At 37.4% G+C, this 19,394-nt stretch overlaps 1 protein-coding gene across 1 annotated transcript in view; it reads right to left on the bottom strand.

The window, feature by feature from the left end:
- Positions 1 to 19,394, bottom strand: part of SORBS2 (sorbin and SH3 domain containing 2) — a 143,745-nt gene that overhangs the window by 21,951 nt on the left and 102,400 nt on the right. Inside the window, exons 16-22 of the mRNA XM_054701028.1 lie at positions 17,521 to 17,570; positions 13,928 to 14,115; positions 9,992 to 11,566; positions 6,675 to 6,766; positions 4,893 to 4,939; positions 996 to 1,110; positions 784 to 912 (exon numbers count right to left, since the gene is read on the bottom strand). Coding sequence (XP_054557003.1) covers positions 784 to 912; positions 996 to 1,110; positions 4,893 to 4,939; positions 6,675 to 6,766; positions 9,992 to 11,566; positions 13,928 to 14,115; positions 17,521 to 17,570 — 2,196 coding nt within the window. The remainder of the gene's footprint in view (positions 1 to 783; positions 913 to 995; positions 1,111 to 4,892; positions 4,940 to 6,674; positions 6,767 to 9,991; positions 11,567 to 13,927; positions 14,116 to 17,520; positions 17,571 to 19,394) is intronic.

Raw genomic sequence — 19,394 nt, 5'->3', positions numbered from 1 at the left:
TAGAAGGGAATCAGCTGATGATGCAGAACTAGGATGGAAAGGGGAGAAGGAGATGAGGTTGTTTCCCCAGAACAAGAATAGTGGATTCCCTTCATTGCTTCTGGGGAAGGTCTTCACCAAGAGGCAGGCGAAGGCCTAGACTGGCCCTCCTTATTGCTCTCTAGTTGGTGTTGTGTGCTGGGATGGGGTTACCTCGCACAAATGCATGTGATTGCCTAGCAAACAATAGAACTACTTCCATTAATCTTTCCTAAAGAGTTCTTTTAGATGTTGTTGAGGAGAAATACTTCGATTGGAAAGGGTGCTAGTGAAATTTGGGTCAGTCACAAGGCCTAGTGATGGCTGATGTAGAAACAATATGTTACAGATGATACCTCAAGAGGCCCCTCAGAGAGGAAATATCTTCATCACTTCATTGCCTTGAATCCAAGTGAAAGAAAAGTAAGTACTGGTATATCTCTTGAGGGGGGGAGAAGAAAGAACAAAATTTGAAGTGCATTAAAATGCTTTTACTTTTGATGCTTCATTGTGTAATTCCTTGCTATTCAGCCCAAGGAACCCCTTGGAGAAGATTTGAGGCCTCCCTGGCTAAACCATGGAGAAAAGCTTTGTATTCCACAGGGGACATTCATCTGGAAGGACACAGGAGAGGGAGGAAACAATGACAGGGTGGCCTTATGAAGCACTTTGTAGAAAGTGGAGGAAACACAAAAATGTGTAAGTCATTTTATTTTTGAAAATATGCCTTCTGTTAATGCACCAGTGAAGAAAATAGCCTGTTACCTTCCTCAGGGAGAGTTCCACGTTTGTGTCAGCATTGAAGTTGTATTTGGCTATAGCTTCTCCGATTTCTCCAGGCTGGGCTGGGGGAGGTGGTCTTGCAGGTTGTGCTTTTTCAGGAGGTAAGAGTTTCTATGAAAGAAAACAATTATTTATTTTGGGCCTGTGGTGGCTTTAGGAACACCCACCATTTAAGAGGAAGAAGATAGACTCACCTCTACGTATGAGATTGGGAAAATGCCCACTCTCCCATGATGCTCTCCCTCATACCAGTTTTGATCGATTTTCCTGAGGATGTAGACGGTATCACCTTTCTTGAATGACAACTCCCTGGAAGAGATATGTTTGTTTGTCTTCTTGATGGACAACATTTACTTTTAAGATCAATGCACTCACTAGATCTGTATCTGGCTGGAAAACATAATTTTAACTTTAAAAAATCTATCCAGCCCAGTTGGATTAAGGATTTTCCTTAAAGATTCTTAGGATTCACTGAGAACATTATAACTGTAGAAATGACCACAAAAATAAGTTGTAAACACATAGTGTCTGATATAAATCACAGGCAGATTGGCATGAAATTTAAAGAGGGGTAGAGAATTGTTATTTATTCCTACAATGGCAGAGGAGTTGAAGCTTGACATGCACTAACTGTTTCATGTCCTGAAGCTAGGAAGCTAGTTAGATTTCTGCAAAAACTTACCAGAAAGAAAATAAAGATCATTTTTATCTGTGAATTCTTAAAGCTGGTTGACAGGCATTTAACTAGAGTATCTTGATAAAGAATTTGTTTTTTTGAAACAGAAAAGATCTTATGGTTTTATTTTTCATGTGAGCACCAAGATAAACATGTTTTCTAAGTGCAGAGATTGCTAGTGGCTTTATTTATTTCTTTTGCTTTTAAGAAAGAAAAACATTTTTAAGGATTAACTATACCTTTCCCTTTTGGCTGCTTCTCAGAAGATAGTAGGTAATTTGAGTATTTAGTTTTAAGTATAAAGACATTACTCATTTTGAAAACTTCATGCCTAAATTATTACTCCCCCCCCACACCTGTTTTTTATGGTTTCATCATCCAGGCAATCATGTCTGTTTGTTGTTTTGCCTCCACAGTTATTTTTTGTTGGAGGGCACTTATTTTCTACCTTTTTCTTCCAAAACCCCTCCCACTCCTGAATCATCTCCTTTTTTAGTTCAGAATATTGATTTGGATCACTTATTTGTGAGCGAGCCATAATAGAGACAGATTTATAGCAGATGTCGGTTATTTCTCATTGATTAAAATAATTAAGTAAAAAGACGATATTGTATATTAAGAAAATTTTCACATAGTTAGAAGTGCTATAATCTTCTCATGGAAAGTACTTTAAATTTTGAGTAAATCTAAGACAAAGATTCACAGAACCTTGCATCCAATTATTGTATCATTTTATGCTGGTGCCTGTTGTAAAAAAAAAAAAGCAAAACAGAAACCAAAATCCAAAACATTTAGTGCCAACAGTTTTGTTTGTGTCAGGGATGTTTTGTTTCTGGAAAGGAGACTAGGGAGTTTCTTTTTAAAAGAAAATATGCCTGTAACTTAGAGAAAATGAATTATCTTTCTTTTAAGTATGCAAAGAGAGGCCTCCCAGGTGGCACAAGGAGTTACACGTCAGCACTATGAAACAATCCACAACTACCACAGCACGAGTTCAATTCCTGGCCAGGGAGGTGACCCACATGGCGCAGCAGACCTCTCCTGTCTTGCCCACTGCTCCCCTCAGCAGTGTATTTCATCAGTCTGCCTGTTGTGTTCCCCACTCTGTCTCTGGTGAATCCTCTCACCCCGCCCCCCGCATCTCTGGCCTGTACCCCAGCACTTGTATGCATAAATCAATAAATCTTTAAAAAAAAAGAAATATGCAAAGAAATCTTCTGTTTATAAAAGTTTGTGTTGGCATCACCTACATAAAGGACAGTAGCCTCACAACAGAAAAACTGCCTCTCTCATCTCAGAGCTATAATGTCTAAGAGTCCCATTTGGTCTCTCCGCTAGGCCCCCCCCCACCCCAGTTTTGAACAGTGCAGTGACCTTTGACATCTTTAGAATTAACATTTTATTTTTTTTCCTATTTAATAATTGAGACATTTCCTTTGGTGAGTTACTTAGGTGTATTTTTTAAAGCTAAGTTTTCTTGTATCAGATAAAGAAAAATAGCTTTTAAAACATATATTAAAAGCAGACATATTTATCTCCTGTTTTTAAGGTGTTAGGTATAGAAACACTCACATGTAGCTATTAGTTGAAAAGACTTAAAATGGGGCTAGTTCTATAACTTTCAGTGCTGTTTGGGTGTGTGTTTCAAAGCTGTAGAATTCATCCATCACCGTGGTTTGTGTGTCAAATGGGTAACCATGCTGCAGATGATAACTAAGTGCTCTTTACATCTCTAAGAACAGATCATTAAGATTAAGATGCTACAAGTTAAATTAATTTATTTATGGTATCTTTTTCCTTACTAAAATGGCTTCCATAGGTGATTCTTTAATCTATTTCTTGGAAGACTCATACAACTTGCAATTTTTTTTTGTGGAGGCGGGGCTGTGGCTAAGACGACCTTTGTGAAAAACAGGGGTGGTGCAGGCAGCTTTTCAGAAAGGTCCCACTATTTCTGCTCCTGCAGTGACATATGGGAAAGCAGGCTTCCTGGAACCTTTGCTATCTCTGGTGTACATGATGAGGACGTTACCCCAGGAGAAGGCAAAGTGCTTGGAATTGGGAGCAAACAAAATCCAGGGACACAATCAATACCCCAAGCACCTTTCCTCTGCATGGCACACCACCTGTCTCTCAAAGCTTGTGTTTTTATTAAGGCTTTTCAAAAAACTTGTGAACCTGGGTGGGTGCCCTTCCTATCTGTGATGCCCTGTCATTCCTCAGGGTTTTAATACTTTTAAAGAAGCTTTTGGTTGACTGTCACAAAGAAGAAATAAAACTGAAGTGATCTATATTATTATTTTATAATCCCCATGTGCATCATCCAAATCGTCAGGCAATATCCAAAGAACAATCTGTAGGCTCAGAGTGTAGTTGAAACAAAACAGGTCTGACTTACATAACAAAAGATTTTCTTCCAGATTCTTCTTTTAAAACCAGATTCAAGCCATGTTTGGCATCTTAATTTCTAAATAGTACTCTTTTATTTAGTTCATTCCTTATTTCAGAAATATTATCAAATTCTGAGTATTTTCATTTTTATATCATCTGCCAAAGAGAGTTTCTAGAGCTAGTAATACATATAATATGCATTTTCTATGAATAAAAAATTTTGGTTATTTGATATATATAAATAGTATATGCAATAAATATAATAAAACTATATTCAGTCTAAATACACAATGTAATTTAATGCTAACTGATAATGAATTCAATGTATTGAACTCTTAAAGCCAAAGTTTCTCAAATGAGGTCTATGTGCATTGTCTACAAAGATCCAGCGGACTCCCTATTCTTCAAGCCTGTTCATGTATTTGCACTAGCCTTCTTTCAACTACATGCCCATCTGATGAACAGCTCCTAAAGAAAAAGATTAAAAGCTATTTATGTATATTAAAATATATATCTCAACACAGGGGCGTTGAAACACCAATCTCAAAAGACTACAGGATAGAGCTTTGCTCAGAAACATCAAGCTCTGCGTATTGAGACATGGAGTCTTTTACTATATGAATCTTTGTATACAACCCCAGTTATCAATTCCACAAACAAATCTTGATATGTTGGACAAATAAATGTAATCAAGGTTTCCAAGTTAGTATTAATTATTCCCTACTTTATTTTTCTTTCATTCTTGACACAAACATTCAGAAACAAAGATATCCTTAACTTTTTAAGTGTTTCTTTCTAGCCCATTGTGTTTTGACATGTTTAGTGCAAGTTCGATAAAAATTCCATGTTTGTTAACTAAACTCAAAATAAAATTAGTTCTAAAGAAACCATTTAATCAAGTAAGTTGTTGAACTGAAAATTAGGCCTTATTTGCAACTTATCCTATTGCAATATTTAGCTCTAAAGTATTACTAAAGTATTTAAAGCTGACTTAAATCACATAATGAACACTTATGTTACTTACTTAGAAGTCTGAGCCTTAAAATCGTAAACAGCTTTTGCAGGCAATTTCTAAAAACAAAGGGAAAAGATTAACGCTAATTTAAAACTTGTGTTTCCTGCAAGAAAGCAAATTCATGTGAATTAATGAGAAATGAAACCTCATGGAATGATTAAACAGATATAGTGTGCATCTGATACACAATTTATAAACAAATTGATTAGCTTATCATTTAGATATTTAAACTCTAATTGGAATATAATAGATGACATTCATCTAAACTATTGAATATCATATTTTATTTTAGGAACTAAGGGAGATGTATGCCATAATGGGGAATAAAATTCTTGCAGTAAATTCTAATCCAGCTATAATTTTGGTTGCATACAAGGTTTTTCCTGGGATAGTTGTGGAGGTTAAATCGTTCTGTTCTATGTATTGACACAACTCCTTCTGAATCTTAATAAAAGGATTAGAAAAAGTCATTGTAAGGGCAGGACAGGACACAGTGCAGGTTTTCTGATCCCATGCAGATCGGGTAAAGGAGGAGTCAGAGTCCTCAGTAGTTTTGCAGGTTTTTTATTTGGGGTTCACCAGGCATATGGCAGGCAGGGGTGCTGGCTGGGGGGCTGGGAGGCTGGCAGGCCTCCCAGCCCCCAGCAAGTCCTCACTCTATCTGGGCTCTCTAGCGTTCGTTCTGCTGCTTCTCGGCTTCGGCTGCGGCTGCGGCTGCTGCTGCTGCTGGTGCTGGTGCTGGTGCTGCTGGCGTCCCCCCGTGACGCCGCCCTTAAAAGCACAGTCTTAGCTCAGCTGAATCCCATCTACCTATGCCCACACCCTATTCCAGGTGCCCACCATCAGGCATGCATTCAGGACAAGGATCCATCATCTATCCTGATGGCGGAAGGGCAGAAAAGCCTGATATTTTCTTTACCCTACAGTCATGAAGGAAGTGATCATCTCTTTTACTAAACACTTACCAACATGTTATCAAAGAGACATTAGCTCAGTTATTAATGGCCAACAAGATATGCTTGATCATTTTTTTGTTCCTTGGAGGATTTAGGAATTCTTCAGCACACAGTAAATCACCTTATACCTGTTAGTCATGATATGATATGACACATGCACACCCTCAAACTTTGGGGCCCACAGATCTATCTGGGGGTGCTGTACCCTATAGTTAGCTACTCCATCTCTTCCAAAAATGCATTCACTCCACACTCCCTGTGATTCTGGTGAACTTCAAGCAATCTGGACCCTTTTCCTGAATTCTCTGGGGTCCTACAGGCACCTACCAATATCAGACAACTGCAGAGATGCTTCTGGAGTGGCTGCCAGTCCAAGACCAGCTTTGAGTTTTGGTCTAACCTTCATGTCTCTAAGATAGGGTGAGCTAGAGCTCCAGGCCTGGCTCAGAGGATGGACAAAGAGCCAGTGGCAGGTGATTCTTAGCAACAATGGTGATTTCAGGGATCTTCTACAAAAGCAGAAATTGTGCATGGTAAACCTCTTTTCTCCAACTCAAGACTCTTTTAGATCACACTGTTAAGTCATGGGCCTTAGGACAAGACTCAGAGGCCTCACTTCCAACACTGGACACAGTCAAGGCAGAGCCGCAGCTAGGACCAGCACGCAGGCCCCTTCAGCACTTGGCTCAGGCTTCAAGGGAAATTGTTTCTAGTTCTTTGTTGTCATTTCAAGGTTTTAAATCTGATTTCTTTACCAGTTTGGACATAAATTTGGCTAGTAAATGTTTTATCAAGTACGTTCTTTAAAAGATTAAAATGCTATTAAACGAACTACCTCTTTTTCTGGAGTTCCTCTTCTTTCCCTTGGTGCACTTCTTCCCAAGTCAGTCAAAGTGGAAGATGAGTAACTTCTTGGGGACTCGTGATCTATTGGAAAAAGCAGGGCAGAGTGAATATCCACTTAATTAAAAACAGACTAGTTTAACTACTTTCCCTGGTAGCAACTATTTTCGCCCTCAAACTTGGAGACACCACAATGGAAAACACATAGGTAATTATAAAATTGTGATATAAGACACACAAAGAGTATTTCAAAAGGAAAAATATCTGAGCTTGCAGAAGTATTATAATTATATATGAATATAATTGTTGCATTGCTAATGTAATTGTGCTGCAGCATTTGGGGTAGACAAGTAATAGCTGCAGAAATTTCTCATCTGAAGGATTTTTAAAAATATCTCCTATTTCTATTTCTTTTGCTTCCAATTTATAATTACTATGAGAAGGCCTATAGAAATAGGGAGAATTTGAAAATTGCAACAATGTATAGAAACCACAGTTAAAGAATGTAATGATGAGAAAGGAGGAGACACAGATCAAGTATGAGGATGACAGAACTGTGATCATATCCATTGTCCACTTCCCTCTCTGACTCACTCATTTACTCATTGAGTTTTAAGAGGTAGGCTTAACTGGCCTTTTGCTATGGTCTTCCCATAGCTCAAATGTTTTATCAGAGTTATTCAATTGCTGAGAAAATATTGAATTTCTTGTTCACCTTAAAACCAAGTATAAATCATTACATTTCAAAATTATGATTGTTTAGTATCCTTTAATAGTAACTTATACTCTACAACTTCATATGTGGAAATGTAACGGGTGGTTAAAACTATTCCAGTAGTCTATATTAGAGCATTTTGCCAATATAATGTGGTCAAATTTGTAAATTCTTTCTCTTATACCTTTAATAAATTTAGATAGATTGAAAAAAGAAACATTAAAGATATGTCAATTTACAAAAAAATTAAAAGTGCCAATCCATAAAATGACAATGTTATTTAAAGGTTTGACTTTTAAAGTCTCCCTTAACTAAACAGAGAATGGTCTATTTATACAAGTGCAATGTCAGTTACATGACGCATCAGTCTAACTTTCTGTGAGTGGTGAATTACAAGGCCTTCGGGTTTAAGAAGGTAACATGGCCATAAATATTTCTGGTAAAACCTCACCACTTATTTTCATCATGTGAGAGGGTTATGTGCAGTATATTTTTCATTAAATTAATATACTTTCATGTTCATGGGGTTTAAATGACTATACAAATGATTAAACAAAATTGAGAAGTGAATATTTTATTAAAAAGCAAACTATCCTTTAAATGTATTTCAAAACCCTCTCAAACATTGTTTTAACGATGTGCTCTGACTACATGTGAAAATTAGAAATGACTAATTAGGGCACTCGAAAACTAGAAAAGGTAGCTGATTTATTAAAAACTTGCAAGATGGCATGTCTCAGTTGGTGAAATTTCAAGTTGTAGACATTTGGACTATAACCAAGATGAAAATGCATACATTGTGCAAAAATGAAAAATGATATAAAAAATATAAAATTAAAAAAATAATTAAAAAATTAAAAAATACACAGTTAAAATACTAAAATAAAATAAAATAAAAATTCTAACATTTATTGTTTTTGAAGTGTGTTATATAGTGTAAATGAACATAAAGACAAATACTAAAAAGACAGCAAATCTGCACAGTGGCAATTAACAATTGGGTCATATATACTGCATTTTACAGGAAGTCTGAGTGGTCCCTTTTTTGTCTAAAGAGATTGTATTTTATACTACAAATTCTGAAATACTAGGAGTTTGGAAGTTGTTTCTGCTACCTTATTTTATGTGACCTCAGATAATTTTTTTAAAGATTTATCCATTTATGCATGCAAGAACTGGGGTACAGTCACAGGTGCATGGGGGTGGTGGTGAGAGGATTCACCAGGGACAGAGTGGGGAACAGAACAGGCAGACTGACTGAAATACACTGCTGAGGGGAGCAGTGGGAGAGACAGGAGAGGTCTGCTGTGCCATGTGGGTAGCTCCCTGGCCAGGGATCGAACTCAAGCTGCAGGGGCTGCGGATAGCTTTGTAGTGCTGTGTTTAACCCCCTGCGCCACCAGGGAGGCCCTCTCGGATAACTTCTTATCTTTTTTCGGTCTCAATTTTCTCAGTTGTGGAACAGAGCTTACAATAATACCTAGCTCCTAGGTTTATGCCAGTGCTACTTAGATGATGTCTGTAAAGCACTTTGCAGTGTCTTGTTCAATGGGGACTCCACTGATGATCCAGATTTCATCCTGGAATGTCCATTTCAGCATCTTAAAATGTACATAGTAAAAAGATGCACCCCAGGAATTAGTGAAAAGAATTGGCTAAACATATTAAAATGCCTTGTGTTTTCAGATATATAACTCAAAAATATCTCTGCTTTTGAACTGCCATTTGGTCCCTGTGCTGTAACCTCAAGATGATAATCCATTTAAGAAAAGGGAGTTAAGACTCACTTTTAACGTAAGTAGTTTAATTTAAATGCTACTAATTTAAATGTTAATTGTTTTAGCAGAAGTAGAAAGGAAAGTAACAGAAAGAGAAAATGAATATATAGAGTGATGGAAATAAGGCTTTTATATAAGCTTAAAGACATTCACAAAAATTTTATCCCAATTGTGTCCTTTAAGTGGAGAAAGTTATTAAACTGTTTTACTATTTTTTTAATCATCCATCAGTTATTATGCTATTATGTACTTCAGTTTCGCTTCCTGAATGTTTTGATGTAGAATCTTCTCCATAGAATGTGAGCACATTATTTATTGAATGCACAACTTTAAAGTGAATATAAAAGTCAAGGAAAAGATGACTGGTTGAACTATGGGTTTTGATTCATTATAAAACAACAACAAAAAGAGCAAATGCAAAGTTGTCAGTCTCTTAAGGATACGTCTATTCAATTACGGTTTCTGTCTTGAAATCTTTCTAAATTAGTAAAATGTTTAATGTGTTATTTTGATGTAACAGCTGTTACAATCCTAATATGACACTACAAAAATGATTGTCCCTTTCAATGTTGAATGAGTAAATTTTTGTGAATGGATGATCACTTTAAGCCACACATCCAGTCCAAAAATCACAAGGGCAAAAGGGAATGATTCAATAAGACATATTTGCACAACAAGCATTTGCTTCCCAACACACAATGATGCTACGTGGTCTTGCAGCTCAAGAAAGATGAGATGATGAAGGGATGGAAAATGAATGAGCTGGAGAGGGTGGGTATCTGAACCACAAGGAGAAAGAAAGAAAAGTTGGTCCACCTTGGAGACCCAGAGCACACTCCTGGTCTTGGTGGTGGTAGCTGGTGATGGTGTCTACATCCTGGAAAGAGGCACTAGGAGGCATTCTCCCCAAATCGTTCTGGTACAACGGACAGTGAATAGCACCATCTTGAGGCAGTGGGTGGAAAGGCTGGTGCATGGGGCTCCTTTTCAGAGCTTTAAGGGATGAGTTCCTTTCAGGAATATCTGGCAATAGTTCACTGATAAGACGGTGCAATATGCTGTTGTCTGGCAAGCTCCCTCTTCTCTTTTCAGCCTTGATCTGGTCACAGATGTCTTTCAGGGCAGAGTCCAGGGCCTCAAACACGGACGTTTTACATTTTGCCTTTTCAGTCTGTTTTTTGGGAGTTGAACTTTTTTTCCTCCGGAAAGGCACGGGACTGACTAAAAATGCAAGTTTAGAAAGACCAGGGTCCAGGTTTTGCCTTCGGGGCTCCTCAGGGCTTTCATGTTTCGCTCTTTCATGTTTTAACATCGTGGTAAACCGAGTATAGGATGCCGGGCACCTGCCTTTGCAGGAGCTGATGAGGTGCCGGTGATGGTGGTGATGGTGGTGGTGATGGTGGCTGGACCCGTAAAAACTTTCAGAGGATGTGAAAGAGAAGTGATCAAAATCGCTCTCGCTGCAGAAGGACGATCCTTCCACGTGGATGTAATCGCTGTGGTCGGACACGACGCCGTCTTGGTCGCTGTCAGAAAACTCCACGTGGGCTCGCGGCTGCTCCTCGCTGGTGACTTCGATATGGATGGGCACCAGGGTTTTAGGCTTGTAGCTTCGTTGTACCTGAGAAAGGTGCCTGCTCTGAGTTTCTTCCTCCAGCAAAGACTCAATGGAAAATCGTCTCTTGGGATATAGGTCATTTTGCTGTGGTTCTAGGGTGACCGGAGACAGCATTTCATCTCCTAAATTTGGCATGGACTTTGACTTTTGGATCAGCTTCTCAAATTCAGAAATGCGGGTGGGTACCATGTCCCTGGGCACCTCCTCCGTTGAGGACTGGCTCCAGCCCTGCAGCAGGCCCTTGTGCTGCTCCTTTTCGTACTGCATTATCCTCGACTTGACGGAGCAGATCACCTCTGGGTTCATCAAATCCTTACGGTTGATGCGGTGCATTTTCTTATACATTTTCAGGAATCCCGGGGTGTCATGAGCTGACCTGTGGCGCAGCCTCGACCTGCCATTACCGCGGCCCTCCTGGACGTAGGGGGATGCCCAGCGTAGGGGACAGGCCTCCTTGGCATCTTCTTCACATAACAGGGAGCCCATGCTTTCTGACTTGATTTTTGGGTCAGGGAAGCTATCGCAGTCATCATTTAGGAGGTCATCACAGCTACGGGATTTGATTTTGGGGGATACTGTTTCTTCAGTGCTACTCCAGACTTCTGCATTCTGCCGGGCCATTTGCCAGCCATTCTTGAAAGAAATGGCCCTCGGCGAGTCCCGCGGGATGTCCAGGTGCTGTCTGTAGGCGTTACAGTAGTCTAACTCAGAGGGGTTACCGTTGAGCCCTGAGTAACCGCAAAGGGGTGGGCATGTTTTGCTATCATCCCCACCTTTTAATCCAGAGCAGCGTGGTGGAAGAGAGACATTTGGAGAAGTTAAAAGGTTCGCAAAGAGGAGAGCATGTCAGTAAGCATCAGATAGTACAGCAAAGAAAAAGCAGTTAGTGTGACTGAATCTAGACACTGGTTTTTACATGTGTAGATTCAACTTTAGAGAGAAAAATCTAATTTTAAAGCAAGGCAATACTTTTTTCAATAAATGCAGCTTTGAAGATATTAGAGTTAACAAAACCATGTATATAAAGTAAACCATGTATGTATAGTAATATAAAGGTGTAGCCAGTATGCTTATATCTAAGCAAAATTCATATATCTTTCTGTAAAAACGGTATTCCAAAAACATAATATCTTTTAAATGAATGGCACTACCTGTCAATTTAAGAGTTTAACAATTAATGCCCAACATATTATAGATCTAAATTAACTAAACAGTCTCAGGATTTGTAACAAAGAGTAGTTCATACATTTATATCTGATTAACGTTCCCATAGTGATATCATGTAATGTTTCATGTGTATTTGTCATATAGGAAAAAACTATAAGACAAAGAACTTTCCAAAATAGAAAAATCAAGATGCTGTGAACTACTCTTCTTCTTCTTCTTCTTTTTAAAAAGATTCATTTATTTATGCATACAAGAACTGGGTGTAGGCCAGAGGTGAAGGGGGTGAGAGGATTCACCAGAGACAGAGTGGGGAGCAGAACAGGCAGATCTACTGAGGGGAGCAGTGGGCGAGACAGGAGAGCTTTGTTGTACCATGTGGGTTAGCCCCAGAATGGGGATGGAACTCATGTCGCAGTGGCTGGTGATAGCTTGATAGTGCTGAGACTTTAACTCCTGCACCACTAGGGAGGCCCTATTATTCTCAGCTTTTCTTTTCTTTTCTTTTTTTTTAAGAAAAAAGAGTATTTATTTATGCATATAAGAACTGGGGTATAGGCTATAGGTGCAGGGGGATGAGAGGAGTCACCAGATAGAGTGTGGGGAACAGAATAGACAGACGGATTGAAATACACTGCTGAGGGGAGCAGTCGGTCAGCCAGGAGAGGTCTGCTGTGCCTTGTGAGTAGCTACCTGGCTGGGGATCAAACTCATGCTTCAGAGGCTGTAGATAGCTTCACAGTGCTGTGCTTAACCCCTTGAACCACCAGGAAGGCACTATTTATTTTTTTCAAGAAGAAAATGTCTTGCTTCTTAAACTGCTCTATCTTCAACCTCTTAATAGGTCAATTGTTTTCATAAGGATAATGCAAATTGTTTTCATAATGCTATAATGCAAAACGTTCATTAGAACGTCATTAGAACTCTTCCTGGGGAGGTTCTTTAAAAAATAATCATTTGCAATTTGATAACAGAGAGCTAAAGTTAACTTCAATTTGAAATATATGGGAAACTATTCTTTTATTTTGGCTTGCTGAGTTAACTAATAAATGAGAGGTCAAATGACATCTAATTGGATATTTCCTTCTTGGAAATAAACAGTGGAGGAAAATATCTCCTGCCTTACAATCCCTCCCAATTCTTCAAAAATAGGCAAGCATATTAGTGAGAGATATAGTATTTGAGAAAGGAAGTTGACTTAACACTCCCTAGGCTAAAAAAAGTATCTAATTTGATCAGAATCTTCTAAACTTTCAGTTGGCATTCTAGCACAATGAATCAATGGCACTTCTTGCGCTATTTGTTATCTTAAGATATCTGTTGGCATAAATGAATAGAATTATGATTATTATTACTATTAAAGTCATTTCTTTAATCAGTTACACTGTAATTTGGTAATATGCACAAATACAGTAAATACCCATGTGCTGCCTGTAACATGTGATCAGTCCATAACATGACAGGAAGAATGAATTGGTTTCCATGACAGGAAGAATGAATTGGCTTCAAACCATAATTATAAAATTATAAAGTATATGAAATGCATATACTTTTTATTCTACAGTTTCCCTTTTGTCTTCTAGTCTATAAACGTGATTAATTTTGCTAGTTGTATTATAGTAACATTACAGAATTTTGATGATATGTAAATGTTTGCAAATGTGGTCTTGTAATAGCCTAACAATAAACTTTTTGATACTTTAAATTTGTTGAAAAATCACAGATAATATATTTCAGGGGAAAAAGTATTAATGATGACAGAGTCCTTTACACCACCCAAATGGTTCACCACCTGATTACTAGTCTAGATAGGAAAGCTACCTTTCTGAAAGCAAGAACGTCACCTTTCTGAAACTCTATTTTGTTGAAGTCACTGTATTCAGATGCTGTCTTGGGAGAGCGATAACTCTAGGCTAAAAGTGCTATTTGAAAACTGTTTACATTTCAGCTCACTTTTTTTTTCAGCTCACCTTTTGCTCTTGAGGGGGAAGAAGGAGAAGACCCAATGAAAGACTTGGTCAGGGTAGCGCTTGATCCCGGGAGGTCTGCTCGACCTGGGCTGGTCCTGCTTGCACTCTGATCCCCCAGGCCCCTGGGCTGCCCCACTGCTGGCTCGCTCTTCCTCCTTTTCCTAAAGTCACTGGCCATGCTTGCAGAGCTGGAAGAAGGTACAAAATGTAAGTTTGACCGGTATTAGCAGAGGTTCCATGTGAACTGGAAAGACTGTTGCAGTGTGCCAGTGATGCACCTCTTCATTTTTTTTTTTTTTATTGAAGTAATACTGGTTGAAAACTTTCCATTGGTTTCAGGTGTCAGCATTAGAATTCGACATCTGTGTATACTACCTTATGATGGCCATCAGCAATCACCATTTTGTTCTCATAGTCCAGGAGTTTGCTTTTATTTTGTTTTATTTGTTCACTTGTTTGTTTCTTTATAGTATCTGTTTTTTTCTGTCTGGCTTATTTCACTTAACATAATTACCCACTAGGTATATCCAAGTTTCACAAATGGCAAAATTTTATTTTTTTAAATATCTGAGGACTATTGCATTATGCATTATATCTGTCAGAGGTATAACTCTTATCCTCCATGTCCTGAACTGCATTTATAGGAATTCATTCTTTGATATGAAGATTATTTCTTTATAAATACTTTAGAAATTAATAATTTTTAGAGTCATTTGGGGTATACAGAAAAATTGATCTGAAAGTACAGAGGATCCCATCTACTCTTTTTCCCCCATCCTTACCTGCAGCTCCCTTTTTATGGACATCTTCTAGTGGTGTATTTGCTACAGTTGATGAACAGTATTGATACCATGTTATTAAAAGTAATTAAAACCCACAGTTTAGATTGAGTTTAATATTTTCTGTTGAATATCTTGAGTTTAAACAAATGTATAATGACAGGTGCCCATCACTACTATATCATATAGAAGAGTTTTACTGCCTTAAAACCCCCCGGGTTCTACGTTTTCATCCTTCTATCCCCAGGAATATCAGGCAACCACTGATATTTTACTGTCTCTAGTTTCACTTTTTCTAGAATATCCTATAGTTGGGATCATTGAGTGCATAATCTTTTCAGACTGGTTTCTTAACATTACGCTTTTAAGTTTCCTTCACATCTTATTTATGAATTGATAGTTTATTTCTTTTTATTGCTGAACAATATTTCATTTTATGGATTATACTACAGCTTAGCCCATTCTACTCAGTTATTGAAGGTTCTCTTGGTTAAATAAAGCCGCTAGTAGTTACTCATGTGCAGATTTGTGTAACATAAGCTTAACACCATCTTTTAAAGTGAAATTTCTATTAGTGTAACATGCTGTGACTGACAGTTCGGTGTTATGATTTATGTCATTAATGTTTCTCTATAAAGAAGAATTCTGACAACATGAATAAATACATCCCAAGGGGGAGGGGGATGAGCCAAGATGGAGGAAAGGATTGAATTCAAGGAAAATACATGGTGGGGCAAATTTCCCTATGACTTTTCTTAGCAATCTTAATTTTAAAAGCTGACATGGGAATTCCAACATTTTCTATTTAAATAATAAACTAATAATAATCAGGTCAGCAAAAAGATTCCTTTCCAATTGTACAAAATGGTCGAGAGTATAATGGCAGGGAGTTTTTATCACAGTTCTGGCTTGCTTGAGTATTGTCTCTTGAAAGACAAACACTGGTCAACAAAGACATATGCCACACATGCTGTCAAGTTATTAGATACATGCACATCAACAAGCGCTGCAGCACCAGCTCTGTGAGCCGGCAGTGTGCTAGTTGCTTACTGACGCTATCGTCTCTTGTAGACTGCAGAGCATATCTATGTGGTATGTGCACAATTACCACTGCTTTACAAATGCTTTGCAAACATGGAGGTGGAGCGAGGACTCCGAATTGTCTTATAAAGGGGAGGCCATGTTTTCCCCTTTTGCTCCACTATCTTGCCAGTCGTGGGGACTGTGTGTCTCTACTGCAATCCTCAGGTTAGGTTGATACTTTAAAATTCCAACACTTCAGTGCATATATAGATGTATTTGCTATTAATGTTAAAATAGGGGTGGGAGGCGCTCCTTTCTTAGTGATAATATGCCATTGGATGGCACTCATGAACTCAATTTTAAAATGGCCCAATTTTCAAAGTCTGTCACTATGTTGATAGAAATCTATGGAAAAGCAAATCTACAGAAAGACAGTGTTTATTGTTGATGGCATGATGTGATTTGGAGTTTGCATCATTCAATTGCTGTGGAAGTGCACCTGAATTTCTGCAATATTTTTAAGTGTGATATTTATTTATTAAAAGATTTATCTATCTATTTATTTATTTATTTATTTATTTATTTATTTATTTATTTATTTATTTATTTATTTATTTATTTATATAAGCACTGGGTACAGTCAGAAGCACGGGAAGGTGAGAGAATTCACCAGAGCCAGAGCTGGGAACAGAACAGGCAGACAGATGAAATACACTGCTGAGGGGAGCAGCGGGCATGGCAGGAGAGATCTGCGCACCTTGTGGGACCCTCGCCCAGTGGCTGTGAAATGAACAGGCGCTGCAGAGGCTGTGGGCAGCTTCGCAACCCAGCGCTCAACTGCTGCGCCTCCAGGGAGGCCCTTAAGTGTGATATTTAAAGCCTAGGAACAGAACTCAACCTGGCTGATTCTTATGGAAGTTAGGAATACTGGCTGGTTACAAGTTATTTTGGCTTGGTTTTACTGGGTCACTGCTCTTTGTGAACTGTGTAACTTTGAAGTTATGGAGCCTAAGTTTCCATTACTCAGAGGCAAAATTGGGAGAAGAGGATGTAAGTCATGAGTATGCTTATCTTAAGGACTGAGCATGTTTATGTACTTTGAATACCTGTTTTTTTTTAAAGATTTATTTATTATTTATACATACATGAACTGGGGTACAGGTCAGAGGCATGGGAGGTGAGAGGATTCACCAGAGGTGGAGTGGGGAGCAGGACAGGCAGAATGACTGAAATACACTGCTGAGGGGAGCAGCGGGTGAGACAGGAGAGGTCTGCTGCGCCATGTATGTTAGCTGCCTGGCTGGGGATCGAATTCATCCTGCAGTGGCTGCAGATAGCTTCATAGGTTGTGTCTTAACCCCGTGTGCCACCAGGGAGGCTCCTCATTTATTGTTAATAACAGTATTTTTAATTTGTTTGGTCAGAGTATAATAAAAAAATTTATAAATTTTTTATAATTTATTTCGATATTATCATATGTACTATCTAAAATATTTAAAATTAGATGTTTATAATCCCCATCTAGAGAATTAGAAAGGCTAGAGAAGATGGAGAGGGAAAAATATTTTTAGTCTGTAAAGAAATGCAGAATAATTTCACTTAACTTGTATACATTCTTGAATATGATCCTATAAAGTGATGCTGAAACAAGAGAAAAGTAACTTCAGATCAAGTACGTGCTTGAAAATAAGTGATAATCTAATCTTCATTATTGCTTTACTAATTAGTGTTACCATTGAAAAAGCAACCACCAGTATAAAATATTTTGTTTGTAAAACATGAGATCCTTACCTAGTTGGCCTTTCCAAGCTTCTGTCTATAGAGGATTGATACAAGGAGGCCTGTTAAGACAGAATAAGAGTTCCATGAGAATTTTTACCATTGCAAAATTTCATTTGTCTGTGGACATTAAAATAGGTATCCTAAAAAGAATATGATAAAAATTGAGGTTAAAAATATCATTTATTATGATCATGGAAAATGTCTTTTTTTCCAAGAGTAATCCTGTAACCAGGTTTCTACTTTCCTTGAATTGACTTTCTCTTCTGATATACAGCACATTGTTTCTCTGTGTCACTGAAGTTGCCCATGGGGAAAAGAAAAATCAATGCCCCTTCTGCATGTTGGAATTTGACTATAAAAAGAAATTTCCACATAAAGGGATGGTTTGATGTTTTAAATATATTTGTAGTCATTACTCAAACCTAATAAAACATAAACCTTTTAAATATTTTTTTTGGTGTGTTGCAGAACTTGAGATACCTTTCATCAGTCAACATAAACATGTCATTTAGTAAAAAACTATAGAATTTGGTTTGAAATTAAACTGCCTGGTACTTAAGTCAGTGTAAAGATATAGATTTATATCTTTTAAATTAACAGTTAAGTTCAGAGTTAGTTTAAACTAAATGTTCTAATGTACCAAAAAATAAACTTTAAAAAAAGTACATTTAATATTTTCATCAGAAAATCAACTCTCAGCTATCCATAGCTATAGGAACAATGAAAATAGATAATACAAATTGAATAATAATCCCAAGTGCTTATTATACACACCATTTTTATACTCCATTCTGAACTGTACAATGAAAGCAGTCTGAAGCCAAAATGTTAGATATGATTTTTTCACTTTCCATGACCACCAAATAAAATAATTGCTGAACTATTTAAAAAGCAAGGGAGAATCAGTGTTGGGCTCTTGAATACATAAGGTGACAGAGCAAGGCGAAAGTAATGAAATGTGAAGTCTAGCGTGTGTAGGGAGATAAATACCAAGTACATATATGTATGTTTTGGCTTTAGTCATAGTTGATGCTCAGGTCTCTATCTCAAATAAGTTTTGCAATAATGAAGAACTGAAATTCTAATCTGAAAATGTCCTACTGTATAAAAGTTTAAAAATGTTATCTAGAAGGCAAGATTTGACAAATTTTAAGTTGCTATCACACAGAAATATATTGACCAGAATATCAAAAACTTATTTTGTAGAGATTAAATCATACTTTAAACACTATTTCTATAACTCTGTTTTCTATTTGTAAATTACTAGCAACTAACTAATGAAACCATTAGTATATAATTTTGAGATTCTTCATGTCAATCAGACTGACAAGGCCCCTTATGCCTGACTTTAAATTGCTTCTATGAACTATTATTTTCACATAATTCTGTCTTACTGAGTGAGAATGGAATTATGCCCCAAAATATATTTCTGCAAAGGGATACCCCCCTTTAGACAACAACAACAAAAAACATAAAAAAGGATATTCTAATATTTTTAGTTTCTTGAAAATATTTAAATTCCTAAGTTCTCAATGAATGTAAAATTAGAAAAAAAATCTGTCTATGAATCTGAAAATCAGAAAGTAAATAAATAAAACCTGATAACTACTTGCAATTTAGAAATACTAATTTTATGTGTTTATAAATGAGCAACAGCAAAAAGCCTCAAAGCACTGACATCTGTGCGGGTCACATCTTCGTGGGACACCCAAGGACAAATCACATGGAACAGCAAAAATTCTCCATTTCAAAACACTCTTAAGACAGCCCTGGAGTTATCAGAAAATTTGAACTGCCAGCTTGTGATAAACCTAAGCAATATGTAGTATGAAATACTATACAGTGTAAGAAGTGAAGTCTCTATATTGATACCTGAATTATAT

This window comes from Talpa occidentalis, unplaced genomic scaffold, assembly GCF_014898055.3.
Source record: "Talpa occidentalis isolate TD23 unplaced genomic scaffold, MPIMG_talOcc4v2.1 talOcc4.4, whole genome shotgun sequence".
Taxonomy (NCBI): domain Eukaryota; kingdom Metazoa; phylum Chordata; class Mammalia; order Eulipotyphla; family Talpidae; genus Talpa; species Talpa occidentalis.
Note: the sequence above shows the minus strand (reverse complement) of the source record. Positions and strands in the feature narration are given on the sequence as shown.